This window comes from Amblyomma mixtum, chromosome 8 (assembly GCF_055824585.1).
Source record: "Amblyomma mixtum isolate Tamu chromosome 8, ASM5582458v1, whole genome shotgun sequence".
Taxonomy (NCBI): domain Eukaryota; kingdom Metazoa; phylum Arthropoda; class Arachnida; order Ixodida; family Ixodidae; genus Amblyomma; species Amblyomma mixtum.
In genome coordinates, this window is record NC_143019.1 from 11,017,233 (window position 1) to 11,043,344 (window position 26,112).

The 26,112-nt window shown below is 44.9% G+C and overlaps 1 protein-coding gene across 1 annotated transcript in view; it reads right to left on the reverse strand.

Annotated features, from left to right (window-relative positions):
* Window positions 1–1,540: 1,540 nt before the first annotated feature.
* The window catches only part of LOC149331310 (uncharacterized), a 164,728-nt gene continuing 140,156 nt past the window's right edge, over window positions 1,541–26,112 (reverse strand). The window contains exons 2-3 of the mRNA XM_089557333.1: window positions 2,653–2,838; window positions 1,541–1,647 (exon numbers count right to left, since the gene is read on the reverse strand). Coding sequence (XP_089413459.1) covers window positions 1,598–1,647; window positions 2,653–2,838 — 236 coding nt within the window. The 3' untranslated portion in view covers window positions 1,541–1,597. The remainder of the gene's footprint in view (window positions 1,648–2,652; window positions 2,839–26,112) is intronic.

The window sequence follows — 26,112 nt, forward strand, 5'->3', positions numbered from 1 at the left end:
CAAATAATTTCACCTCGTTGTCTCCTCGTCTCTTTTTGTCCTTGTGAAAGTACCCCCCTCTCCCACCCGTTCTTTCTCCGGCTTTTAATATGGGCCGTTATTGCTGAGAAAAAACGGTGTTTTCATGGTGAGTAGTAAATTTTTTTCACTAGGCCTCCCCATCAGCCTTCTTCGTCAAACACGCTTCTAAAAGTGTCAGTTGAACTTCTTGCGAGTACTTCCTGCCATATAAAGTCATTATGCAAACAAATCCGCATATATTAGCAGATATCAAGCGAGAGCCTATTTGCGAAACATGGAAACGAAAGCACACACTCATCGGCGCCGTACCTGCCCTATATTAAAACAATTAGCTGCTCGTTTTAACAAGAATTTGACTTTATTTTGAATGTCTGGCTTGGTACTTCTTCGCACAAGATTCATGACATTTCAGCCCATTTCCTTGCGTCCACAGTTGCTAAGAATCCGCCTTGTATAAGAGGGTTTCATACTTTCCAGGTCGGGTTGACAAGTGTGGACGTGGCGTCAGAAGGCGTTATAGGCAGGGGTGGAAGGAAACTGGGAAACACGTATTTTAAAGAGCACCTACACTCCAAACTATGTGGCCCCCTCTGGCAGCCCGCACAGAGATATTAAACTCAGTGGTCAAACATGTGAACCTGGGAATTATCGCCTACAGCTGAGTATACAATGAACACGCAAACGTTCTCGGGGAGGCTGTGTGCAACGCAGAACCAAAGATACGCATGCATCGCTCTAATAATTAGCTAACGCAGGCAAGCGTTAGGAATGTGCAATAATCTCTTTACTATAGAGCACAGTAAGCATAAAACCAATTAACTGCAGAGAACGATACAGAAGCCAAAATTGATATAACAAGAGTACCGTAGTAGATTTAGTCTATCACCAGTTCGATACGCCCCCTGTTCTTCAACTCTCGGCAGTGGTAACTGGATGGTGCGAAGCGGGGGGGGGGGGGGGGGGGGCAAAAGCAAGTTAAGCTTCTTTGAGGAGAATGGGAATGCCTAGGTGTTGTCCCGTAAATGGAACTCAACAAAAGCACTAGGCGGCAGTGCATATCAGCGCAACCGCAACATTACCAATTGAGCAAATTACGTAGTTGGAACGAGATGAAAGAGCTGGCAACGGGCTTCTGAATGTGCGGAAATATCAATGCCATACAAGAGAGTTTATGAACGTGCCACATACTCTCCCTCTAAACCATATTGCTGCGAAAGAACTAATCCGGGGGTTCTAAACCTAGCAAAAACGCCTACCGTTACCCTGTGCGAGAGCAACATGGATTCCACTAGTGGTAGGACCGCCCATCTCTGGACAGTGGCGCTCCGCTTAACCGCTGCAGCTCTGCTCTAGGAGTGGTGTGAAAACTCGCAGGGATACGTGAATGTTAAGTGGAGAAAGACAAATTCTGCATATATGGATACGTCATGCTTTCGCGCGGTATAGGAATGTTTTTTTAGAGAGTTATAAAGGGTTTGATTTTTTCTTTTTATTTTTATAATTTGGCATGAAACAGTGCTGTGATGCTCAAGAGCAGGAACGAGAATTTTCTTGCTTAGGTGTTCTTCGTCCTTGCTCATGGAGAGCCGTGATAGTGGCGACAGTATTCTTCGGCATCCTGGCGACCTGTAAGAAAAACCGGTGGTATTTAAAATCACACTGCACGACAAAGAATCGCATCAAAATTGTGGTTATTGCGTAGAGGCAGTGACGCTGCATGCCGTCATGTTTCTAGGAACGCTCAATAGTCAGAAGCTTAACACAAACTTTTTCTGAAGGATTCAAACTTTGTGTGCACATATACTGGCCATCAATACAAAGCATACCAACTTTTTCCAAGAAACTTAATACACGAAACAAGAAATACAGACCAACTGTTTTCTTTAAAAGAATGACGACGCGACTTGTTTCTTCGATTTCCTCCTAATGATTAGCGACAAAGCGAGGTTTCATTGAAACCCTTATCTCGAAATGTGGATAGTTGATAACACTCACTTTTATTGTCCGCGCTAAATTTACCTGTTCATTTAATCTGGGTATCTGTTGCATTATGCTACTTCTTTACAAACTAAACACACCAACAGTTCTGGACAAAAACATTCTTTAGCGAGAAGCAGTTCATGAACACAACGTTTTCGTATACTGTAAGATTCCAGTGTAACAATCAATATCTCCCCAGACCACCTGACGGCAGTATTCATTTTTTTTTCTATTAACGTCTTGGCTGTCGTAGAAAGCGTTCGGCGTTAATTTTTTATGGCAGTCTTAACTGTTTGTCGCTATCAATGGAAACACGTTAAAAGAAATATTTTCTTACACATAAGAAGAGTGGACCTTTACATTCAATATATGTATAACATAACTTGTAATTTTTCAACATTAATTTTTTTTTGTCCCAGAATGTTGGGCACGAACGCTCCGTGGTGGGTTGCGATAGTCAAAAAGAGTACCATGGAATAAACATTGCTATAAGGCGAGATTCATGCGGACATAAGTTCGGCGTTAAGTAATTACTGAATTCATAAACACCCTTTCTATTAAAGTTTATCTTAGCCTTCTTGATTCTCGGCTACAAATATCGCGTTTCTGATTCACAAAGCACCACGCGTAACAAGATACGATGTCACTCACCCCCACAAGTTGTCATGCAGCTTGTACAGTTGGGAAAGTTGTTATTATTGCCGCCGCATCCGCCCCACTTGAAGGGACCGCAGTACCCGTATCTCGCATCGAAGTACCATTTTGGGATTGAAGGCGGGTTGTTGCCGCATTGTCCGTCATCCGCTTGCACAAGGCAGAATTCGGGGATTGCATACCCTGCGGTTAAAATCAACTCATGATTTTACAAACACCTGGCACCGATGCGAACGTAACACTTCTGTGCTTGCACATGATGTTTCCTACGGTTTGAGTATACTTTAGAAGACTTCTTTATGATGATCTCTATTGTTACTATTGATTTCCGGCGATTTCAAATATAGTCGAATTAGCCGAAGGGAAATGCGCTGCATATTAAAGTTATTAACAGCGTTTGCCAAAAGAAAGGAGCGCAAGGAGAGTGCCACTGGCAGGTGTACTGTGACTGGTCCAGGATTCGAAGCCCGGACTTTCCAAGTGGTGATGATTACAGTTCCACTCTCCCTAAAACAATTTCAGACGCTTATTATGCATAACCACCCACACAGCATGGCGCAGAAGAGAACACTGGATGTGAACTTTTTCCAAATAGTATCCTTCCTTGCAGGCCACGGAGAACGGAGAATGCATACTTTATTCTTCTTGGCAATCTTGAGTCTCGTAGGGTATTCTTGTAATGCGATAAGATGGCCTCTCAACAAAAAGTGTGAAGTCATTGCTGGTGCACCGCTTTTATAAACTTGAATTAGGTGGTTCCACTAATAATACCTACCTTTTAAACAATAGAGTTAGCCTCGTAGCATTGTTTAAATGCTTACTATATTCCAGTGTCGTTTAGCTGTTCAGTCTATTTGCTGAAGCGTCCGCAGAGATGTCACCGCTAACTTTTTTTAAAACGGTCTCATTGTTAAAGTAGGGGTGGAACATGGCCGGTTATTTTTTATCTGAATACACACGTACCCGGACCGCTGAGGTACATTATTGCGCGCCCAACATCCGAGCGGTACATGACCACATATTCCCTACTCAGACTATACGCTGCCGAGAATTGATATCAGCAAGGGTTGGTTTGCCAGTATTTGCCTTCAGTCGAAAAAGCAGGATCGATGCTATGAGGACGGCATATCTGCATTCAACGTCTTCTGCAGAGTTCCTGCAGCTACAGCGGGTGATGAACCTAACTACTATGAAGAGCATTCGTACTGCACCCACTGCAGAATAAAGGCATCTTCAGTGTCTCTACCATTAGTCCTGTCCTGAGTCGGCTGCGGCCGTCCTATCCCCGCAAAGTTCAGAATCTTCTCCGTCCACATAATTTTCTACCTCACCTGCTACGCTTGCCTTCTTTTGAAATACAATCCGTTACGCTTAACGATCATCGATTATCTTGCCTTCGCACTATATGCCCTGCCGAAACACATTTCCTATTCTTGATTTCGACGAAGACATCAATAATACGGGTTTGTTCCCTGACCCACTCTGCTCTCTTGCTGTCTGATAATTTTAAACCTATCATTTTCCTTACCATGGCTCGCTGCACCAAAAATTTAAGTGGAGTCCTCTTAGCCACCATGTTTCTGCCCCGAAGGTGAGTATTGGTAAGGTAGAGCTGTGATATATTTTATTTTGAGCGATATTGGTAAACTACAGTTCATAATCTAAGAGTACCTGCCAAATGCGGTCCTTTCCATTCTTATTCAAACTATCGCACTCTCGTGAGCCACATCTCCAGTCACTACCTGACTCTCATCATCCTTATAATAAACACCACCGCCACAAACGACCATGCGTCCTCATCACCAAAAATTCCTGTTATGCTAATGTTGAGCTGGTGGTTCATTTCTTCTACTGGCCTGGAGAAATGGAATCGATGGCGCTTTTTTTTCGTGTTTCCACTCTAGTTCCACTATACAGTACCAGCTGTCACGTGTCCACGTGAAACGGGACAGTCTCATTTCCAGTCAAAGTGCGATTCCTTTCTACACTCTAAACAAGAACCCTAATATACAGGAGTGAAAAGAGGTGTAAGCTATCCTCTAGCGCACTCCCTCTGAGAAATGAGGTATGCTCCCTAGTCACGGTGTAGACGTAACGAATACTTTCATCAGGAAAATAGCCTTTGTTCCAAACATGCAAAATTCTAGAAGTTTTGAAGATTTTAACCGAGCTTTGCAGCTCCTCGATTTGCTAACCTCAACATATCCGGCCTCAGGTTTAAAAACCTCCTTCCCATTGCTGACTGCGTAAAGTTTGTACGTTTTGATGTGGAATTATGCCTCCGTTGCCAAGAGCAAGCATTCCGCATATTTTGGGATTGAAATCTACTCCACAACTCGAACAGAATCCTTGCTTCTAAAAAGATTGAAGAGGGTGGCTTACTTAATCTCCACTCTAATATAGGCCTATTCGTGCTTTGAGTGCGTACCAGCTGCGGTGATTCAGTGGATTTTATGTTCGAATACTGATTCCAAGGTAGCCAGTACAACACTATCCGAGGCGGCCGTATTTAGATGGAGGCCAAATACAAATACGTTCGTTGGAAACGCGACATCAGCGCAGGTTAGAAACCCCAGCTTGTCTCTAATAATGTAGAGTCCTTCACTACGGTGTTTCTATATCAGCGTGGTTACTTTCGAAACGTTACACCGAGCAATTAACAAATTTGGCATCTCGTTTTCTAGATTTTAGCTTGAGCACCGTCTTCTACTCTAATCTCCGATTATTAATAAGGCTCATCTACTTTTGCCTCCTATTTAAAGAAAGCCAGTTTCTAAAAATGTCAAGCACAGCGCAAAAAGAAAATATCTGAAAGGTTTACCTTGCACTAATACCACTATCAGACACAGTAGGGCGTACAGAAAGCAGGTTGGCGTCTTCATAGTTAAAAGTTTTAGGAAACGACTTGTCCTAACATAAGGCTTCGCGCTTGAGTTTATATACGCGCACTAACGCCACATTTCCTGTGACGTTCCCAGCGAAGCCTTGCGCAAGCAGGCTTTGTGATGCCACGAACAGGAACTCTAGCATGATAAATGCCTAGAAATGCGCAGAAAATTCAGAGTATATAAGGACAGCATATATCATCTAGCTTTGCTGCTGCACAATACACTGCTGAATTTTAGCGCCCGTTGAAACAATGACACTTTAACAAAGCCCACATAAAACAATAAAAGAAATTCCGCCTCAGTAATACCTGTTTTATTCAAAATGTAGGCTTTCTCACTTTTAAGCCTGCGCTGTAATCGTAAGACGACGTTGAATGCATAATGCCTGAACTCTTTTCTTGCTGCAGGCACTGTGACGCATTTAGTATAATGGGTAGAAACCAACGAATACTAGTATTTTTATACTCTTTGATGTTCTGAGCACGTTTTCAAGGCTCCAACTGGCAGGCAAGGCGAAATACCGCGTCCATGATGTATCTGGCAAAGCCATTTATTGCTGTAGCTTTGCAAAAATAAAACATCGTATGTACCTCTGCATCTATTTCGCTCCTCGCTCTTTGACGTCATGCACAGAACAGCGACTACGTATTATATCTAAGCATGTTAAGCTTACGTGTGCCTACTGCTGCATAGCAATACGAAACACTGGGAAATTTCACGTATGCGTCATGGCTGCCGCGGTGGCTCAGTGGTTATGGCGCTCGGCTGCTGACCCGAAAGGCGCGGGTTCGATCCCGGCCGCAGCGGTCGAATTGCGATGGAGGCGAAATTCTCGAGCCCCGAGTACTGTGCAATATCAGTGCACATTAAAGAACCCCCGGTGAAAGTCCTTCCCTACGGCGTCCCTCATAGACATAGTCGCTTGGGGACGTTAAACTTCATATACCACCCCGGCTACCCCAGGAATTTTATCAGCAAAGTGACCAAGAAAGTCACCTACATACAAGGAGCACAAGAGCTGACAAGAAAGATAAAACGTGCTGCGATTCCCTACGTGCGTCAGATCAGCGAGGCCATTTCAAGGATTTTCCGTAAACACGGAGTGCACATTGCACACGTGCCAACCAGCAAGCTTCGAGCCGATGTGGTCAACGTGAAGGACCAGCTACCACGTCCCAAGTTTCCTGGCGTTGTTTATCGGATACCTTGCAGCGACTGCTCCTCCGTCTACATCGGGGAAACCGGGAATTTCCAGCGGCGCATTAAGGAGCACCAGGCCGACGTCAGAAACAAGCGTGCTGCAAAAAATGCAGTTGCAGAGCACGTGCTATCCACTGGCCACGCGATAGGCTGGGATGAGGTGGAAATCCTGGCGACGGAAAGAAACCTATCTGCAAGACTGCATCTAGAATCCCTAATCATCCAGACAACGGCCAACACGCTAAACAAGAATCAGGGCACGCTACATCATATCTACGTGAAAAGTTTGTAGAAGATTCTGAAGCGTATATAATCATCTCTTCTTCTGTGACAGCCTTATTGTAAACAAGGGCCCCGTATGGGCCCGAAACGTCATTTTGTCATCTTTTGACTTGGTCAGTGACCCAATTTTCCTTTCTGAATAAATAATACTTCACCCTGACCAGACGGTGTTCCGTCGAACCTTGGACTATACCATATACCACGTATGCGTTAGCCTTTCAGTAGGCGCGTGTTGAAGGGCGAAATTAGGGGCTACACCTGTCATGTATTTTACCCGGTGTTATAGACCGTCTTTCTCAGGAACTATTACGCCTAAAGTTGTCTGACTGGTACAATTGTAATGAGCTCTTCGTTGCGTCCTTACTAACCGATATTTGTCACTTTTTTCGTTTCATTAATGAACCTTAAATTTCTAGCCTAAGTGAGCAACAAACGTCCTCTGAAACAAAATTCGCTGAATTAATTTATTTAATGCTACTTCAGTAGGTGCTACATCGTTTTTGTTAAGTACCCGCTAAAATTGGCGTTTCTATTTCCGGTTTTTCATGAGAAAAAGGGTAGAATGCTACAAAAGACTTATGTTTTGAGATAATTGGATTTGAAGAGAAAAAAGTGATCCATTGCAACATTACCCAGTAGAGCTGCACATTCAGGCATTATCTCAACCCCCATTAGCCAGGCAGCCATCTCCGCAACGATGAATTTGCGTTTATTTTCTACCTTGCTTTCTGTGCCCCTTTTGTGCTGAACTGCGTATCCTTTTCCGCAAAGTAGTCACCGCCGTCAGCCTCAAACAGCCGTTGCGCCGTGTATCGTTTTGGCGAGGCACCAAATGAAAATGTACGCTAAGGTAACGCGCTCTCATTGCAGGTAGTCACAGAATTCACCTTATTTATTATTTCCAGGATAGTGCAGGCTAACTGCCCAATCAGGAGTGCCTTACATAATATATATATATATAGCAAACAAGGGAAGGGGAATTGAGGGGCTCGTTACAGGTATGAGAGAACCCAACAGCCATAGGAGGCAAGGAACACAGGGGATTTTAATTAATTTATTCATTTTATAAATAAATAAATAAATCAAAATACTCTGTGTTCCATGGTTTCTGTGGCTGTTGGCTTCTCGTTCATATATATATATATATATATATATATATATATATATATATATATATATATATATATATATATATATATAAGATGCGAAATTGAGAAACGCTTCTTCTAAGCAAACGTTTACTGGGAGTCGACGTTTCGGTCTGTCCGAAACGTCGACTCCCAGTAAACGTTTGCTTAAAAGAAGCTTTTCTCAATTTCGCATCTTATTTAAACTAGCAACCAAGTACGTTTACCTTATTGTGCTATATATATATAAAGTCCCGGTTCCGTTTGTGTATTTTTGTTAATTTTTTCTTCTTTTCTGTTCCTTGAGCCATTCTTCCTCCTGCATCGTCTGCTTGTTTTGGCTCATGTGTCGAATACCTGTACAGATGCAGACCCTTTAAGAAGAGAAGTATGAACCATTTAACTTCAGTCTTGAAGAAGGACAGGCTGTGTCCGAAACTTCGACTCCGAATAAATGTTTACTTAAATGAAGCATTTCTCAATTTCGCATATATATATATATATATATATATATTGTTACGGGATTGGAGAAACGCAGAAAGGGCAAGGCCGGAGAACAAAAGAAGAAGAGGTTGAGAGTGTTGTGCCCCGCTGGACGCTGCTTCCCGCTCGCCGATCGAACCTCTCGCCGCTGGCCTGTTGAACCAGCTAGAACACCCCGGCTGTAAAGATTATAGCCGTAACATCGTGGTGGAGGCGCCGGGTAACGATCTCAGGAACAAAACGGCGCAGCAACAACTGGAGCAGCCCCGCCGGCGTCGTCGCCTTGCCGGCCTGGAACCGCTGACTGAAACCATGCAGTCTCCCGAAGAGCCATCCGCAGCACGAAGTGACGCTGCGATCCAAGTTTAAGACCAGCGTGTGGCCACAGCGACCGGTTCAACGCAGCACTATCGGGAGCCTCGCAGTTTCGCCGGAGCAGCAGGCGAGGACGTGGAGGAATGGCTGACCCATTACAAAAGGGTGAGCCGCTATAACCGCTGGGACGCCGCCACTAAGCTTGCCAACGTGGTCTTCTTTCTGACCCACACAGCTTTGGTGTGGTTTGAGAACCACGAGGACTCCTTCACCACCTGGGACCGCTTCGTAACCGAACTGCGACAGTGTTTTGGCGATTGCCTCGCGCGCCGCAAGCGGGCCGAACAAACGCTGGCACACAGGGCTCAGTTACCGGGCGAAACTTGCACGACCTACATAGAAGAAATACTTAAGTTATGCAAAACAACGAACGCTAATATGACCGAGGATGATAAAGTAGGACATCTTCTGAAGGGAATTGCAGAAGATGTGTACAATTTTCTAATCACCAAAGATGACATGGGGGCCGTCTCAGACGTCATTAGGCACGTCCGCACATTCGAGACGTTGAAGACTCGTCGTATTACGCCTAAATTTGGGCGGCTGGCTAACGTTCCAACTGTGGCCAGCGTCGAAGAGCGTTTTACGGATCTCTCAACGACGATCCGCAAGATCGTTCGCGAGGAACTTCTGAGATTCGAGCCCCATGCACGGTGTCCACCATCTGTGCCGTCGGAAGTTCCCGTTTATCAAAGTTCTCCATTAGTAGTCCCCTCGATGCCTGGGCTGAGTTCTGTAAACACTGCACACACGTCCAGGTTCGGTGGACCCAGTCATCCCTATCACTCCTACCCACGCTCGGCGGACTTCGAATTGAACTACGATCCAGATTATGAACATCGTTCAAGACCGCCTGTACCTTCCTTCCGGCGCCCAGCCAGAAGGCCTGAGGACGCGCGTGGGTATTCAGTGCTTCCCGCCTCGTCAGAGTCTTCAAGAGAACAAGCTCTTCGTCGCACCGTTCCCGTTTGCCGCCGCTGCGGCATCGAGGGGCACATTGCTCGCTATTGCCGCCGCCGTCCACCACCTCGATACGAGAGGCCCGTCCATCCTCCTCCGCCGCTCAGCAATTCGTACGACCCACCTTGGCAACGGCCCTTGACCTCGAGCGACTATCCTCTGCCCGAAGGACAACGCAGCCACTCTCCCGTCTCCGACCGAAGTTTCTCACCACCCCCTTCCTCTTCTGTGCGCCGTTCTTCGTCACCCCGGCGACGTTCCCCATCGCCTTCGCCGGGAAACTAGTCAGCGCGGCCGCGGGAGGTGAGGCCTCTGGAGACTGTGCGCTGCGTTTAGAAATTCCTCCCTCAATTGTTATGCTGAAGAACACAGTTCATGTGGTTGTAGATGGTGTGCCCACAATGGCGTTAGTGGATACGGGTGCAACTGTCTCAATTATGAGTTTGTCATTCAAGAACCAGTTAGGCCGCAAAGTTATGTTTCTTTGGGACCGCAGTGTTAATTTTCATGGCGCGGGCGGTGAGTTGTGCCCCTTGGGGATATGCAGTGCTGTGGTGTACCTCGGCGGAGCCGTTTTTACAGCGGAGTTTGCAGTGCTTCCGAGATGTACGCATGACGTTATCTTAGGTATTGACTTTTTACGAATGTGTGGCGCAACTGTTGACTGTCGCTCTGGGGAACTCTGCGTTGATGGTTCCCTTCCATCTGGACTCTTCGAAGAGACGCCGGCTCGACAAGATGTGTTTTGTGTATCCGAGGATACCAGTGTGCCCCCGCTTTCTATCAAATGCGTCCCAGTTTCATGCCCCAGCCGTACTTCCGATACCTTCGATGCTACAGTGGCGCCTCTCTATTCTAACTGCGCTAAGAAATTCATTCTGGTTCCACATTGCCTGGTGTCAGTGTTCCAGGGCAGGACCCAGTTGTGGGCCATCAACTGTTCTTCTCAACCAGTGGTTTTACCAGTTCACATGAAGATCGCCACGTGTAATCAAGATGTCCCTGCCTCGGTGGCTTTGGTTGCTGACGCACCAGACGCAGTAGCTGCTACTCCAGCCACTGACTCACAGCTGCGTCGGATGATCAGCAAGTCTCTGAACAGTGTCGAGCGTGATGCTTTAGAAGCCTTGCTGGTCAAATACTCGTCTATCTTTGGCTTTTCAGAGCCCAGTGGTTCCCGTAACAATATATATATATATATATATATATATATATATATATATATATATATGTATTCAGTAGGGGTTCCAATGGCCCAGTTTACTAGTTTAGGTACAGTATTACGACAAACGCGACTGTTCTTTTAACGTTTATTTTGCCAACAGTTTCGGGAATGGTATTCCCTTCGTCAGGTATATATATAGGATGCGAAAGTGAGAAACGCTTCTTTTAAGCAAACGTTTATTGGGAGTCGACGTTTCGGACAGAGCCTGTCCTTTTTCAAGACTTCTGAGTCTTGAAAAAGAACAGGCTCTGTCCGAAACGTCGACTCCCAATAAACGTTTGCTTAAAAGAAGCGTTTCTAAATTTCGCATCTTATTTAAACTAGCAACCAAGCACGTTTACCTTATTGTGCTATATATATATATATATATATATATATATATATATATATATATATATATATATATATATATATATATATATATATTACCAAGTTCGAAACTTTCAAGTTTCGAACGGAGGACCGTCCTTCATTAGGATATACAGACTAATGAATACAATTTTTCATTTTCGAGGCACCGTACACAAAGGGGGAGGTGAAATCACTCTCTCTCCCGTTAGAGGAAGGAGAGCCAAATCCAGTATAAGACGCGAGTGCTCCAGTCCATTTTGGGGGAAGAGGGCGATGGTTGCGAAGGCCAGGAAAGGAGAAAAATACATATATAAATAAAAAATACATAAAAACAGAAAAAAGCAAAAATAAAGATTGAAAAGTTGGTTGGTTTAAGGGGTTTACCGTCCCAAAGCGACTAAGGCTATGAGAGACGCCGTAGTGAGGGGCTCCGGAAATTTCGACCACCTGGGGTTCTTAAACGTGCACTGACATCGCACAGCACACGGGCCACTAGAATTTCTCCTCAAAAGAAATTCGAAAGGGATCGAACACACGTCTTGAAAAGTGAAAAGTAAAAATAGGAGGACAACGGCAGAGGCTTATGTAACAGAGCTATAGACATAGATAGAGAGGGAACTGTTTGCTTCTCAGAAGACGCCTTCTCAGAAGTTGCTTCTCAGAAGACGAGTTAGCTAACTCGTAACTCACGTTACAACGGTCCTGAACACCTGCACCGCTGGGGAGCGGTCCGCTCTGTGATGTACGGTATATATGCATGCATGCGGTTGTTTCTTTTTGTTTCTCGTTTTTTTTTGTTTTTTTGTCTGACTTTGTACTTTCCTTGTTAGGATATTGTTTTTTATTTTATCTCCTAGGTTCGCCACCCACACTGATGGGAGCTTCTCTGGACAATATTTTTGCTGGCGCCTTCTGAGAAGCAACTAGTTCCCTCCCTATCTGTGTCTATAGCTCTGTTACCCAAGTGTCTGCCGTTGTCTTGCTTTTTTTTCTATTTTTATTTTTGCTTTCTTTATGTTCTTATGTATTTTTTATTTATATATGTATTTTTTCCTTCCCTGTCCTTCGCAACCCTCCCCCTCTTCCCTCAAATATGACTGGAGCACTCGCGTCTTATAGACCAGATGTTTTTACCCTCGCACGCAGGCTGCGGACGCGCGCCTACTCTCGATGCCAGTCGCCATCTGTCGGCGCGCGCGGCCCGAGGGACTGCGGGTCGCGCCGGCGCCGCGCATAGAACGCACGTTTACGTGTTCGCTTCTGCCGTTTTGTGCTCCATCAGCTAACGTATGAGGGTGTGTGCTGTGCGTCACTACTCACATTTGCCCTCTTCCAGACAGTGCTGCGGTTATCTTGTGCGCAGTTACTCGTTAACGTGACATCCGAGGGTAGTCGACCAGGTAGTGTACGGACTGAAAACCGGCACTTCGAAGCAGATTTCTGCGCTGTCGTGTCGTTTGTTGTCGCCTTTTACGTGCGATATCATCTATGATAATATTATGCATCAGAATGTAGATCTATTGACTTGACTCAGTGGAGTAGTAACTGGATAGGCGAGCTGCAGACTGAATTTTGTCCCGACGGAGCGCGTGTTTTCGATCACCAGTACGTGTTCAGCATCCTTGCGCTGAGCTTGCTCTTGTTCCCATTAAGAACATTTCATGCACAGGATTGTAAGCACGACCTCTACCGATTTCAGCTGCTTTTTCTGCACGCATGTCAGAGGTATCTGGGGGGTAAAGGTTTATCTATAGTATCTTTCTGCTGTTGGTATCTACCTTAGCTTGGTTTGGTTTATTAAGGTTTTACGTCCCAAAGCGACTCAGGCTATGAGGGACGCCGTAGTGAAGGGCTCCGGAAATTTAGACCACCTGGGGTTCTTTAACGTGCACTGACATCGCACAGTACACGGGCCTCTAGAATTTCGCCGCCTTCGAAATTCGGCCGCCGCGGCCGGGATCGAACCCGCGTCTTTTGGGCCAGAGCAGAGAGCCGTAACCACTGAGCCACCGCAGCGGTGCGGTATCTACATTATTCATAGGAAAATATGCGCGATTTCATTACATTTTCCACACTTAGCCAAACGCCTACGCAACGCTCTCACACGCGGCGAGAGCTCCTGAATAAAATAACGCGACTTCGGACCTCAGAATTAGTGAAAGCTGGATTAGCTGCTCATATCTATTCAAGCTTTTATAAATTAAGCGGAAGTACGTTTTTATGCACCAGGTTGCATAAACCATGACAAAATTTGTTTTCTGTTGGCGCTGCGACTCAGTTGAGCTCACAGCGGTAATTTGTTGATAAACTGGCGCGGCGACAAGAAAGCCGTTTGTGGAAGGGGGGGGGGGGGGGGCTTTATGGCCGGCAGGAAGGAATAAGAGTGCATGGGAATTGGAACTGCATACTAGCCGCACACCTAATTCTTGATATTGAATAAAAAGTTTCTTTGCGGTGGAGCACCAAGACGGAATTCGATTAAGCACGAGCGCGTTCTAAGCGCCGGCACAATTAACCTGAATGTCAAACTAAATGTCATTAAAACGCGTCAGTGTTATCGCTTTGATAACGTAAATACTTCCTGCAACACAGCCACGCAGCGGAAGTATGCTCGACAATGTTTTTTTAGCGCCCGAAGCGCGGCTATATGCAGGCGCGGCCGCGGAACTGCCGCAGCGCCGCAGTCCCCAAAGAAACGCCCGCACCGCGGCGCGCCAGTCGGTGCAAAATGGCCGCGCCCAGGAGAGGCTCAAAAATCTGGTCTATACTGGCTTTGGCTCTGCTTCCTCTAACGGTAGAGAGAGTGATTTCACCTCTCCCTTTGCGTACGGTGCCTCGAAAATGAGAAATTTTGTTCATTCGTCTGTATACCCTGATGAACGATGGTCCTCCGTTCTAAACTGTTGGTAGCAACAAAGATAATCGCAAATTTGTTACCCCTTCATTGTACAAATGTTCCTGGCCCATTGAACGATGAGACCTGCAACTATATATATATATATATATATATATATATATATATATATATATATATATATATATATATATATATATATATATATATATATATATATATATATATATATATATATATATATATATATATAAATGAAACCAAGAAATAGATAACTCTACAAAACACGCCACCCCATATGAAACACTAGAAGGAAACTTGTCACAACACCTCAATGATTGAGAATGAATCAAACCGTCGCTTAAGTACCGACACTCTCACGCACGTATACGCGCAGGCGACACCAATTCCCCAGTTTCCATATGCTCTATTAAAGCTCTTCCAAAGACAGGAGAAAACAAGAAGGCGGGCTATTCCAATCAGTAGTTATGCTAGGAAAAAGGGAATTTGTGCAAGTTAGTCTTTGCGAAATAACAGTCCAAGCAACACATGCAAATGGACCAATAATAGAAAAATGTATTGACAAAGTACCGTAGTGAAGCCGTACATTTCCAATATTGTGGCCATTACCTGCGCTCATTGAGGGGCTAAGCAGAGTGAGTGGGAGTGCCGAGTCTCTCTGGTGGTAAGAGGGTGCACGCAAGGACTCTGATGAAGTGCAGGTTTGTGATTAAGTAGGAGGAATTAAAAATCAAGTCGTACGGGTTTTCGTTTTGATTGGAGAGTGTTAATACCATTAGTTCGAATACAGAATCGGTGCGAATGTACTTGGATTAGATGAAGCGAACTGCTCATCGTCTGAGTTTTCTCGAGAGCATTTACGTTGCACAACGTGTAGGGGTCCCACAAAATTCTAGCGTATTCCAGCTTAGGCCTTATAGTTGTTGTATATGCTACAAGGTTAAAATGTGCGGGAGCATCCTTGAATTGGCATAGGCATAGCTTGCGAAAGGAGCAAGAGGAAGTGTTGTTAATATGGATATTTTCAGCGCCTAAATGCCAATGAGCGGACCTTTTCCAGCAGCTCTCAAACAAAATTGTTGAAAAGTCTTTGCGTTCTCTTTCTCCCCATAAATGCTTTTTTTTTCCTTCCTCGTCGAGTGCATAGCCGCGATCGGTAAGACACCTTTAACTCGTCTTTGTGCGCCCCCGACAACCGCAGTTTTGAAGAACAATTACTCGCGCTAGACTCTAGCCAGCGTATGGAGGCTATGTTGTGCGTCGGGCAGGGTTGCCAGAATTCGACCGCTTAATGGTGAACATAAGCTGATTAGTGCAGAATCAGTGTGTGCAAAAGGATGTCTTCGACTTCACTTATTCCGTAGGCTGTTAAGCTTTTTGGCTGTGTTAAAAAAAATCAGTATTGCTAGTGAAGGCCCATTGAAGCCACGTGGAAGATTAAACAACGCAGTTCGAGCACGTCGCCATGCGTCGAGGGCTTCGAAATACATTCGAAATACTTCTGCATAAATTCGAAATACTTCTGCAAGGCTATGTAAGCAATCTGGTTTTGTAAATTTGAGACCAGTCTGACGGCATGTTCTGCTCATACGTAAATATATCGCAACAATACTGTTTGTAACAATACAACAATAAATATTCTTTCGAGCAATGATGCGTGTTACCTATGTATCCGACAGTAACCTGCAAGGACCATATTGATGCAATGAGAGTCTTGACGTTATTGGAATTGCATGAGGCATCTATGAGGCACTATGGTAAGTCGCCTACTAAACAGCTGTCAGCGATTCTAGCCGCCAGTCACATCAGTATTCCCTTTCACGAATATGGTCCTTACCAGCTGCTGTAACACTTTCCTTTGTTCTAAAGAGGATCGCTATACCTTTGGAGTTCATTTCTATTGGTAAATATGAACAGGACATTCAATGAAACAAGTCTATAATTTACAAAACCGAATAGCTTAGATAGCTTTGGGAAAGTCAACTGAAATTATTCTTTGAGAAGAGATTCTACTGGTATTTTGAGTGCCTACTGTGAACATAGCTTGTGCTAGAAAACAATACAATGCTAACAAAAAGTGCACCTGTCTTCCATGAATTCTTTTCTAGCAGCAGTTATTTTTCACGCCACTGAGAGGAGCGTATTGTTAGTCGTATGCGTGAGGTAAGCGGAACTGCGCATTGCAGCGCGTCATTAACTACGTGCACCGGAGTAAGACGCAGTGCAGTGCCCACAGAATAGGAAGCCAGTAACAGAAATTGTTTCCTGGAACCTTACATCCACCGAACAATGGAAGACTGTTGTGCGATGAGCAGTACAGTCAGTGCTGTGCTAGGCAGTGTGTGCCCTTTCCTAGCGAAGTGCGATGTTACTATGGGGTACTTCACTGCACCCATCCTTTTCAGGCATGCTATGACCGCTGAAAAAAGGTGTGAGGGCGCCCATACAGAGTGTTTCCGGAGGCTGACAGCAGTTATAAAAAGTAGGCTGTTTGAATTAGAGGAGCGTTTTCTGCGGCATATTATTATAAGCGTTGACCTGCATAGAAAAACAGCTCAGATGTGCTAATTAACAATGGGCAATTATTATCTAGTAATTCACTGCGAGACCTAAATCAGGTATCTGTTGGCAATGCGATGGCATTACCAGCCCTTGATGCTTTTACGGGAAGCATCCTCAGGTCCGGGGATGTCGCTTCCCTCGAGCCAATGAGAAAGCTCCGGTCTGGTGACCTTCCGTACGGCCAATGGGCGAATTTTATGACCAACAATGCATTTTGGGATCATGATGCTAGAATTCTAAACCAGTCGTACTATTTACTAACCCTCGACTGGTACAGTTGGGTGACTGATTTATTTAGAGATTTGTAAACAGCCTTCAGTAGTATTCATATCAGTTTTTGCATTTTCGGACGCGCAGTACCTATGAACCCCGCAGCACGAGGATTTTCTGGCTTCGCACAGTGGCGAAACCCAAACAGCGCGGCCACAGAACGCTTGGAGCTACGCATAGGAACGCGCGTCGCATCGTGGCGTGGTTGTCCCGTCTTTTCTTCACAGCGTTAGGATGTTTCCTGAGTTATAGTCAGCAGGACATTCTTTGGCACAATACCCGATCTTTCTTGCGCAAGCGCTTTGATCCGCTGCTTGCGGCCGCGTCCACCCGCTGTGGGCAGAGCTGCTTGCGTTTTTAGCATCTAACCTTAATTGTCTCGCAGTGATCACTAAATTACACACGCACCCACAACCGGGGTTGTCCACCGGAGCCCCTCTTTCAGAAACTGGCTACTCTTTCCGATCACGACTCTATATACAGGGTGTTTCACCTAAAACCTCGGACAATTTTTAAAAATTGGCTTTTTGAGATAGAAGAGTGCATTCTTCGGCATTGTATTGTCGGCGGTACAGTACATCAGAATACAGCTAAGATGTGCTAGCTAGCAGGCTGGCTACAATATTTAAATGTTCACTTTCTAACTATTACATTCAAGCTTCTTAACTACTAAAGGCATGTAGCCCACCGTAAATAATTGCCACATCATTTAAAACAAGTTCGAAACCGCGGCAAACCTCGGCGCCGTAGCCCAACAAAGTTTGGATTCATCGCGCCAAAATACGTGCGATTTCGGAAAGCTTGCAGGAAAAGCAACCTCTCTATTGCACCTAACTCGTCGGAACAGAAAAAAAATTGTTGGATCACAGCGTCGAGGTTAAGCCGAGTTTTCGAAACTGTAAAAACTGATATGAGTAATAATTATGGTGAGAGCTAAACGCTTTTCAATAATTAAGGGGCCTAACCGTAATGGCTAAAAAGTTAATACTAGTAGCGAGCCTGTTAGTTAGCACATGTCAGCTGCATTCTGATGTACTATATCGCTGACAATGCAATGCCGAAGAATGCACCATTCTAACTCAAAGAGCCAATTTTAAAAATTGTGCAAAATCTTAGGTTAAACACCCTGTATAACTGCTCTATATAAAAACGTCTAGAAGCTTGACAATCTTATTGTAGAATTTTTGTAAACAGTTTGGTTCTGCAAACCGCTGCAGGAATCAATGTGGCGTGTACTTGGTTTGCTGCCTAGCTCAGTAGACTTTTTCAGCCGTCAGTGGTAAGCCGCTCCGCCAGGCTCTATAGGAGCCAGTACTGTTATCATCGTGAAGGAGACATGCCTCTTGTGGTATAGGCTAAATCTTTTTTCTTTCTCTCGCAGTACCAGAATGCCCTCAAAAATGCATTACCAATTCAGTAACTGAAGAATGCAACTATCATACACCTAAGCTCAATACCAAGCGCTGTGATGAGAACTACGTACACTGCGTTCACCTTGGGGTGGAAGTGCTATGCCTTTTCTCAATGTTACGCCATGCTTGAGCTTTTGCGCTGGTGTATGATTGTCACTTGCAGTATTTGGAACCGCGAGATTCAATGAAAAGCGTTGTTTGGAAATAAACTTTGTCGTCATATAGAAACCATATTTTTTGCGCATTGATTCCAGTAAATAACACCAAAATGGCGTTCACTTACCTCCATATCAGCACGGCATTTATCAGCTGTCTTCGTGAACGGTACCACACCCGAAGCGGTGATTTCGTGGCATCCACAAAAAGATAATGTCTTGGACCTGGACGCTCGTAAATTCTTGCCGTTAAGATTAGGGCACGTGGTACATGGCTGTAGGCACTGAAGGAAGGTGCCGATAAAAGGAAATGATAAAGTAAAACCGTAACGACCAATTTTAAATAATACCTAAAAATTAGACGTATGTAAGCATTTTTCTGTTCATATGAGGCAAGGGCAAACGCCGCATACAATGGGAAGTGCAGTAGCACCAACGCGTAACTATAGTGTAGAGGAGGCATAGGTAAACGTTCTACCGAATCAGCAACCATAGCCAACCAAAGGAGAAGTGGTAAGATACAAATCAAGGAAAAGTGGTAAAATACAAATCAGGAAAGGTGTCAGAGGAGGAGACGCTGCTTGTCCAGTACTATTCACTGCATGTTTACTGAAGCTACTGAGAAAACTGGATTGGATAGAGCTGGGATAGTAGTTAACGGGGACCACCTCAGTCACCTGACATTGGCTGATAACAATCTGCTAGTAATTAACCAAGGAAACGGTGCGTAAATCATGGTCAATGAAAAAGACGGGAAAAACAGAAAGGTGGGTCTAAACTAGAGAACACATTCAACATTCTGCAATTCAATACAATACAATACAATATTTCTATTCCAAACAACGTATACAATGTACATGTTTGAGGTGAAGGGAGAAATAGCCGCGTATCAGCGACTTGTGGATGCCCACCATCACCTACGGTGTGCTCGTCAGCGCGGTGCTCAGCTATGTGAAGAAATATTGGGTATTATAATAATAGCAAGAAAAGAAGAAGGATCCAGGTAACGAGGGCAGTTTTACAGTTGTCACAATCAAAAACATTTCTGGCTTGCATTTCTTTGGCATTTCTGAAAGACTGTCAATAAAGAAAAAAATAACTTCCGACAGATGCTAACAAGAAAAAGAGGAAGACACTATAGAAGCAACTCGAGCAATCTCTGAAGAGATAGTTGAAGTTTTATCTTTGGTGAGACCTAACTGGTTCAGAGTAAAGGGTGATGTATACCTTAAGGCTTGAAAGCCATAATTCGTGCATGGTGATGGCATGTACCAATACGGCGTGTTAGTTGAGGTGGTGGGTTTTCTCTGAGGTCAAATATGCGGGTAAGTAAACTGACGTTCAGATTAGAGAACTGCACGGGCCTCAATCTGAGGCCCAAGCCCGGCCCGGGCCCGAGACCTGAAACCCGAGCCCGGCCCAGGCCCGCGGCTTCAAGCCCGGGCCCAGCCCAGGCCCGCTAAATTATCGCTCTAGCGAGCCCGGCCCGGCCCATGAATACCGAGGTGAAGCCCAGCCTGTTTCACAGTAACGCTTCTGGTATACGGCTCACTCTGAGCAAGTAGACTGCTACTAGACCGATAAGAAACTGGCCGACAAAGGTTCTGAAACCTCAGTTTGGCTTGCAGAAAGTTTTTTTTTTTTAATCCAGAAGGAAGTGATTAAGAGTGGTGCTCGCCAGGCCCGTCTTTTGGACAGTGATCTCGTGTAGTTGCGCAAAGATAAAGTCGAAAGTTCCGAGAGCCAAATAAAAAGGGCTCTATACGCGCGTAATAGACTGCTTTGCATTTCCCCATGATTTTAATCAGCTATATTTTGCCGCCCGGAAGTATAAACATTAAAGCTGCCTAGCAAGCAGTGGGATGACATTTTTTTAGTGAACGCAATCTCGAATTTTAAACTCATAGCCGAACTGGTCGCCTTTCGGCAGAAACTAAAAGCTAAAAGGCTTGTGTATTTCACGATGTGTGTTTTGAAGACTATAAGCGTCCTAAACTAATATGTTCTTCCCGAAAGCATTTCTAATAATGTATAGGTATGTTTTGGGATGACGAACGATCAATGGCCAATTAAAACCGGTTGAATTTTACTTTTACTGGTGGAGCAGAAGATAACGCGCGAACCTTGTGATAACTTAAGGGGCAAAACACTTGTCATGACCAGCAGGCTGAAGAAACGAAAATGTATAGGTGTGGTTATGAGATGAGATTTACAAACTCTCGCGAGCTTTTGGGGCTATTTCATTTACGAGGCCTTCCGTTCAGCTGATCAAAAAGAAAACCAAGCGCGCTTTAGTTTCTGAATTTTCTCCCATGAGAAAAATATAGGTATAAAATAAAAGCTATGTTTATGCGGCTTAAGGGCCCAAAAGGAGTCAAGCTGTGAGAGACACCGAAACAGAGGGCTCCGGATCATTTATACCACCTGGGTTTCTTCAACGAGCAATGATACTACAAAGTACATGGCTGTCATGCTTGCCGCTCAAATAGAAATGCGGCCCCCGAGGCTAGGAGCAAACCCTGGTTCCCCAGCTCAGCAATCAAGCGCCTTCACCCCTAAGCCACCGCAGCATAAGAAATAAGGAAATAAATAAGTCAATGAATAAAGCTAGTTTTTTTTTCTCAGTGCGTACTATAACCCATAACTGATCAGTGTCGCTGCTCCAATGCCGCAGTTGTGTGATTCACTCTGCAATAGTGAATGAATAGTCGGACACCAGCCGTTTCTGTGCGGACCCAAGCCCGACTCGGGACCGCAGCTTTAAGCGCGAGCCCGGCCCGGGCCCGCAACTTCAGGCCCGGGCCCGGGCTTTCGGGCCGGCCCGAGCCCGTGCAGTGCACTAGTTCAGATTCATTGCTACGAGGCAGCGAACAGAGACGACGACCAAGAAAAGACACACAGCAAGGCGCTAACTATCAACTGAATTTTATTAGGAAAAACATCTCTTAAATATCGCTGTTCTGCACGTCAAGTGGTTGTACATCACGTGGAAGTTGTCAATCAGCAAACCTTTCAATAAACGCGCATTCCTTATCCCAGGAATGCGCGTTTATTCCTTATCCTTAACTTTATCCCCAGTTAAATGTTGTGATGACATTACGAAAGGAATCCAGTGTCCACGGGAAACTTGCCTATTAGTTCTGGACAAACTGTTAGTGTTACAGAATATATAAACTGGAAGATGGTCTGTGACGGAGTAGGCTAATACACCTACAAACAAGAACTGGCTGGTGGAGTTTGTAAGAAGTAAATCGAGAACTGTTCCTGATTAAGAAGTTAAACGCGTAGGTAATGTTATACCGTTTACTAGAGAGTAGGATTCTAAGATGAACTGCAGCTTATTCCTGCGAAACGACTCTTGATTCACATGATGTTGAAATCGCCACCAAGAAACAAAGAGTAGTTACTTTCATTACAGAAGCAAAATATTATTTCTAAATCATCACAGAATTCTATACAGCCATCTGGTGGTCGGTATAGTACTGCAAGCAAGCAATTAGAACCTCGCCCGCATAACATTTCGTAGTCTATAGCAGTTTCACAAAGTGAATCCTCCCGCTCGCAGCGTAGATTGTCACGCGCAAAAAATGCGCACACCTCCCCCTCTCCTGCCCTCCCGGATCAAGAAGAAAGAGTTGTATCCGTCAGGAACAAAAGCCTCACTGTTAATGGAAATCCAAGTTTCCATGAGCATGACTGTAGTTAAAGAAAAACTGAACTTAAGCAAAAACGCTTGGAAAACATCTTGTTTTCCGCGAACCGATTGAATATTTAGATGTAAAAACGAGAAACGAGTATTATTCGAGAACTAAAGTATCAACATCGCTAGGAGTGGCATAGGCGTCGCTCTTGCAGGTATCTGCAAACAGCTTGATGGTTTGTTAAGCACTATTACTACACTGGCAGCCTATTCAAAACTGCATCGCTTTTGATGAAGTGAGCGGGAGCTACAGTGGCTTTACGCAGAAACACTTTGCCACTAAGATGCTTGGATATTCGTAGCCATCACTTTTGACCTGATTTTTAGGCGCACGATTCATTTGGGTCAGGTTTTCTGTTATGAAAATGGTAAAGTTGGCCGTCCTCAGCTGTTTGTTCTTTTACAACCATTGTTCTCTCAAGCATTGGTTGCCAAAACACAGTATGATACCTGAGTCGTTGCTAGAGTTCGTAGGAAATCTGTGCATGGCAGCTACTTTGGTTGGCTACAGTTCGGAAAGTCCAACAGTTCGTGCAACGTCAGCAAATGCTCCTACGAGTTATTGTTTACCAAGTTCTGCTGCCTGCTTCTCCATTCTAGGTCACTGATTGACAACTTTAGTTTGTAAACTGCATCCTTGTCTACACGCGCCTCAACATGTTCAACTCGCTTCCGTAGCTCTTTAAGTTATGCATCATGATGAGCCACTGAATCCAGAACTTCATCATATTTATCGGACATCACAATGATAGATTCTTGGAATCGAATCTATCCACTTTCTCAAGAAGGCCATCTAACTTCATCAAGCGTTCATTAATAGAGCTCAAGATTTCGTAGACATCAAGTTCCGGCTGATCCATGGCATTTTTGACCCTCTCAAACCAGATTAGACAACGGAAAAGCCATTTCCTTAGTTTGTTTTTTTTTGCCATCACTTCGGTTACACCGGAGCATTTTTCACAGTGATATAACTCAGCACATTCGAAGAACTTCATAGCAGAACCATTCACGAATAGCGATTTGAAACACTCAGGATACTCCTCACCTTTCCAAGACATTGCGTAGCAGAAAATCAAGTGACAAATACGACCTTAGCACAGAGCAGCTCGACCGCAGCAGTTGCAGAAAAAAAATACAAGATCGGTTTGGATTATTGGGGTTTAACGTACCAAAACAACTCAGACCATGGGGACGCCGTAGTGAAGGCTTCCGAAAATTTCCACCACCTAGGGTTCATTAACTCGCACTGACAGGGGCAAGAGACATGCAGTCCAATGAAAATTCTTAACTGCTTAAACTGAAGGCAGCAAAGGGGGCTGTGGAAAGGAAAATGATAGGTGCAGTGCGGGAGGATCATGCTGGCCCCACTGTCGCTTCTTTTCAACGCGACCGATGCAGGCGGTGATGTTGCCGCAACACAAGCCCCCCCTCGCCCTCCCCCCTCCGGCTTGTGTTAGCTAGTGAAAGAGCGCGGTTGTAGGTGACAAACTCCGCAGTATTCCTCGCCTGGCTTTCATTACGCCAGAGGCGGTGGCCTAAGAAGCCCTCAAGGTAGTGGAGGAGCAGAAGAAAATTATAGAGTGTGGTCGGGAGTGAGGGGTGGCATTGCATCCTCTACTATGGCTGCCTTGTGTCGGTCGGCAGACGCGTGCCTGGACGACCGTAAATGTCACGCGTGCGGTGCATTTCACTTCGCTAAATTGCACTGTGAGAGCTGTGGTTACGGTGCTGGAAGAGCGGCCTCAACGGGCCGGGAAAGACGAACGAATTTCATTGTAGGCATGTCAAGAGGAATGTAAAGGGTAAAGTGCTGTTACAGTCGAGGTTGCAGAAAACGAAGACTGCATAGGGCGCACCGCAGCGAGGCATCATACCGGTGGAGTCAGAGCGCGAGGGGGGTTCAGGGGGAAGATATGTCCCAGAAAGCGAAGCGGAGAGCCGTACACAGAGTCTAGCTAATGTCCTGTTTCAAAGAAACCCCTAGGCGAAACAAGACAACCGCCAAGGAAGTTGTCCAGCCAACAGTATCAGGTTGCACATTCAAAGGCGGCTTTCAGAGACTGATAAGACATTCCATTATGCCGTGGCCAATAGGGTGCTGGGGAGTCGTGGGAGCGCGGGCATATCCTAAAATAACTGCGAAGTTTCTTAGTCAGGGCTCTTGATGCAGTCCGCAAAGCATGTGATGCTGATAAAAAAAATTTTGTCTGGGCATAGTGTTCCAAACTGCGCCCTTAAATGGGGCAAAAACGTAACCCAGCACGTTTTATTATCCAGTAAACTGTGCGGTATGATTAACTACAATGCCGCTTTTGCGACTTCACTGAATAGGCGTTTTATTCGCTCTTAGCGCAAGAAAAGAGAGATGCGGCTCCCCAGAGTCAATGAGACCTCACCAATATTCTTTGAAATCGGCTTTCGCATTCAAAGCACGTAAGTATAGTCTTAAGTGGTGTCTAATTTTTTGGAAAGGGAAGACAATGTGCTTAAGAGGCTGTGCACAAAATTATAGCTTATCTACTGCACGCAAGTCAGCACTAACAGATATCCCGAATGGCTGCTTTCTACCCATGCAAAATGCCTACGTCACGCAAGCGTGGAAGTAGGATAGAGCTTAGCTGCCTGCTGCATGCTGATCACTTAGTCACCCGTGGAGACGATACAGAGTATGTCACGATTGGTAGGAACTGGCCTAGCTTTTCTGTATCTTTTCCTTAGTGCTAGCGTATTTCTGTTTGGCACAACCCAGCCCTACAGACACGTGTCGAAAATGTTCACGGTGAAGACCGAAGTATTGACCAGATACCTGGATGACATGACCTAGGATGCAGTATATTTGGGAGACTGAAGTCTCTGAGGTATTATTCTCCGTAGCCAGCGGGTTCACTCTGGACTATAGCCTGTTATAACATGCTGATACGGGCGTTTCTGGAAAGCGTGCTAAAGATTTTTAAAATGCGCTTTTTTGTCTTTGTGCACTAACGGCTTCTACGGCATGGTAACACATATATTAAGAGGCATAAAGAAAGAGGTGAATGGTGTTACCCCTTTTAAAGATTTTGAGATTTGCTTTTCGATTTGGTTTAGTTTATGCGGTTTAACGTCCCAAAGCGACTCAGGCTATCAGAGATGCCGTAGTGCGGGTCTCCCAGAAATTTCGACAACATTGGGACATTTAACGTGCGCTGACACCTCACACAACACGGGCCTCAAGCAATTTCAAAAAAGGAATTAGCAAGCGCAGTAGGTGACAGTGCATACGCCCGAAGTGAAAATATTGTGAGGTAACAACAAATGATGTGAACAATCAACGCGTTTTTGAGAATACCTCAAAAGTTATTTTGCCGAATTGAGTAAATCTGCTTCTCTTCCACATTTCCCTACAAACATAACCTTAGTGGAAAGAATAAAGGGATAACTTTTCTTTTCTTTTATCTTAATTTTTACTGCAATCGAACAAACAATGGCATCATGATCCGTAGGAGATATTTTCTTATTAATGCTTGTTGTCTTGTGTCTCCCTATAATTAGCCGTTCTTGTCAGTACAGATCTCTTCTGGTTGTGGGTGATCTGGAATAGAACATTTGGGTT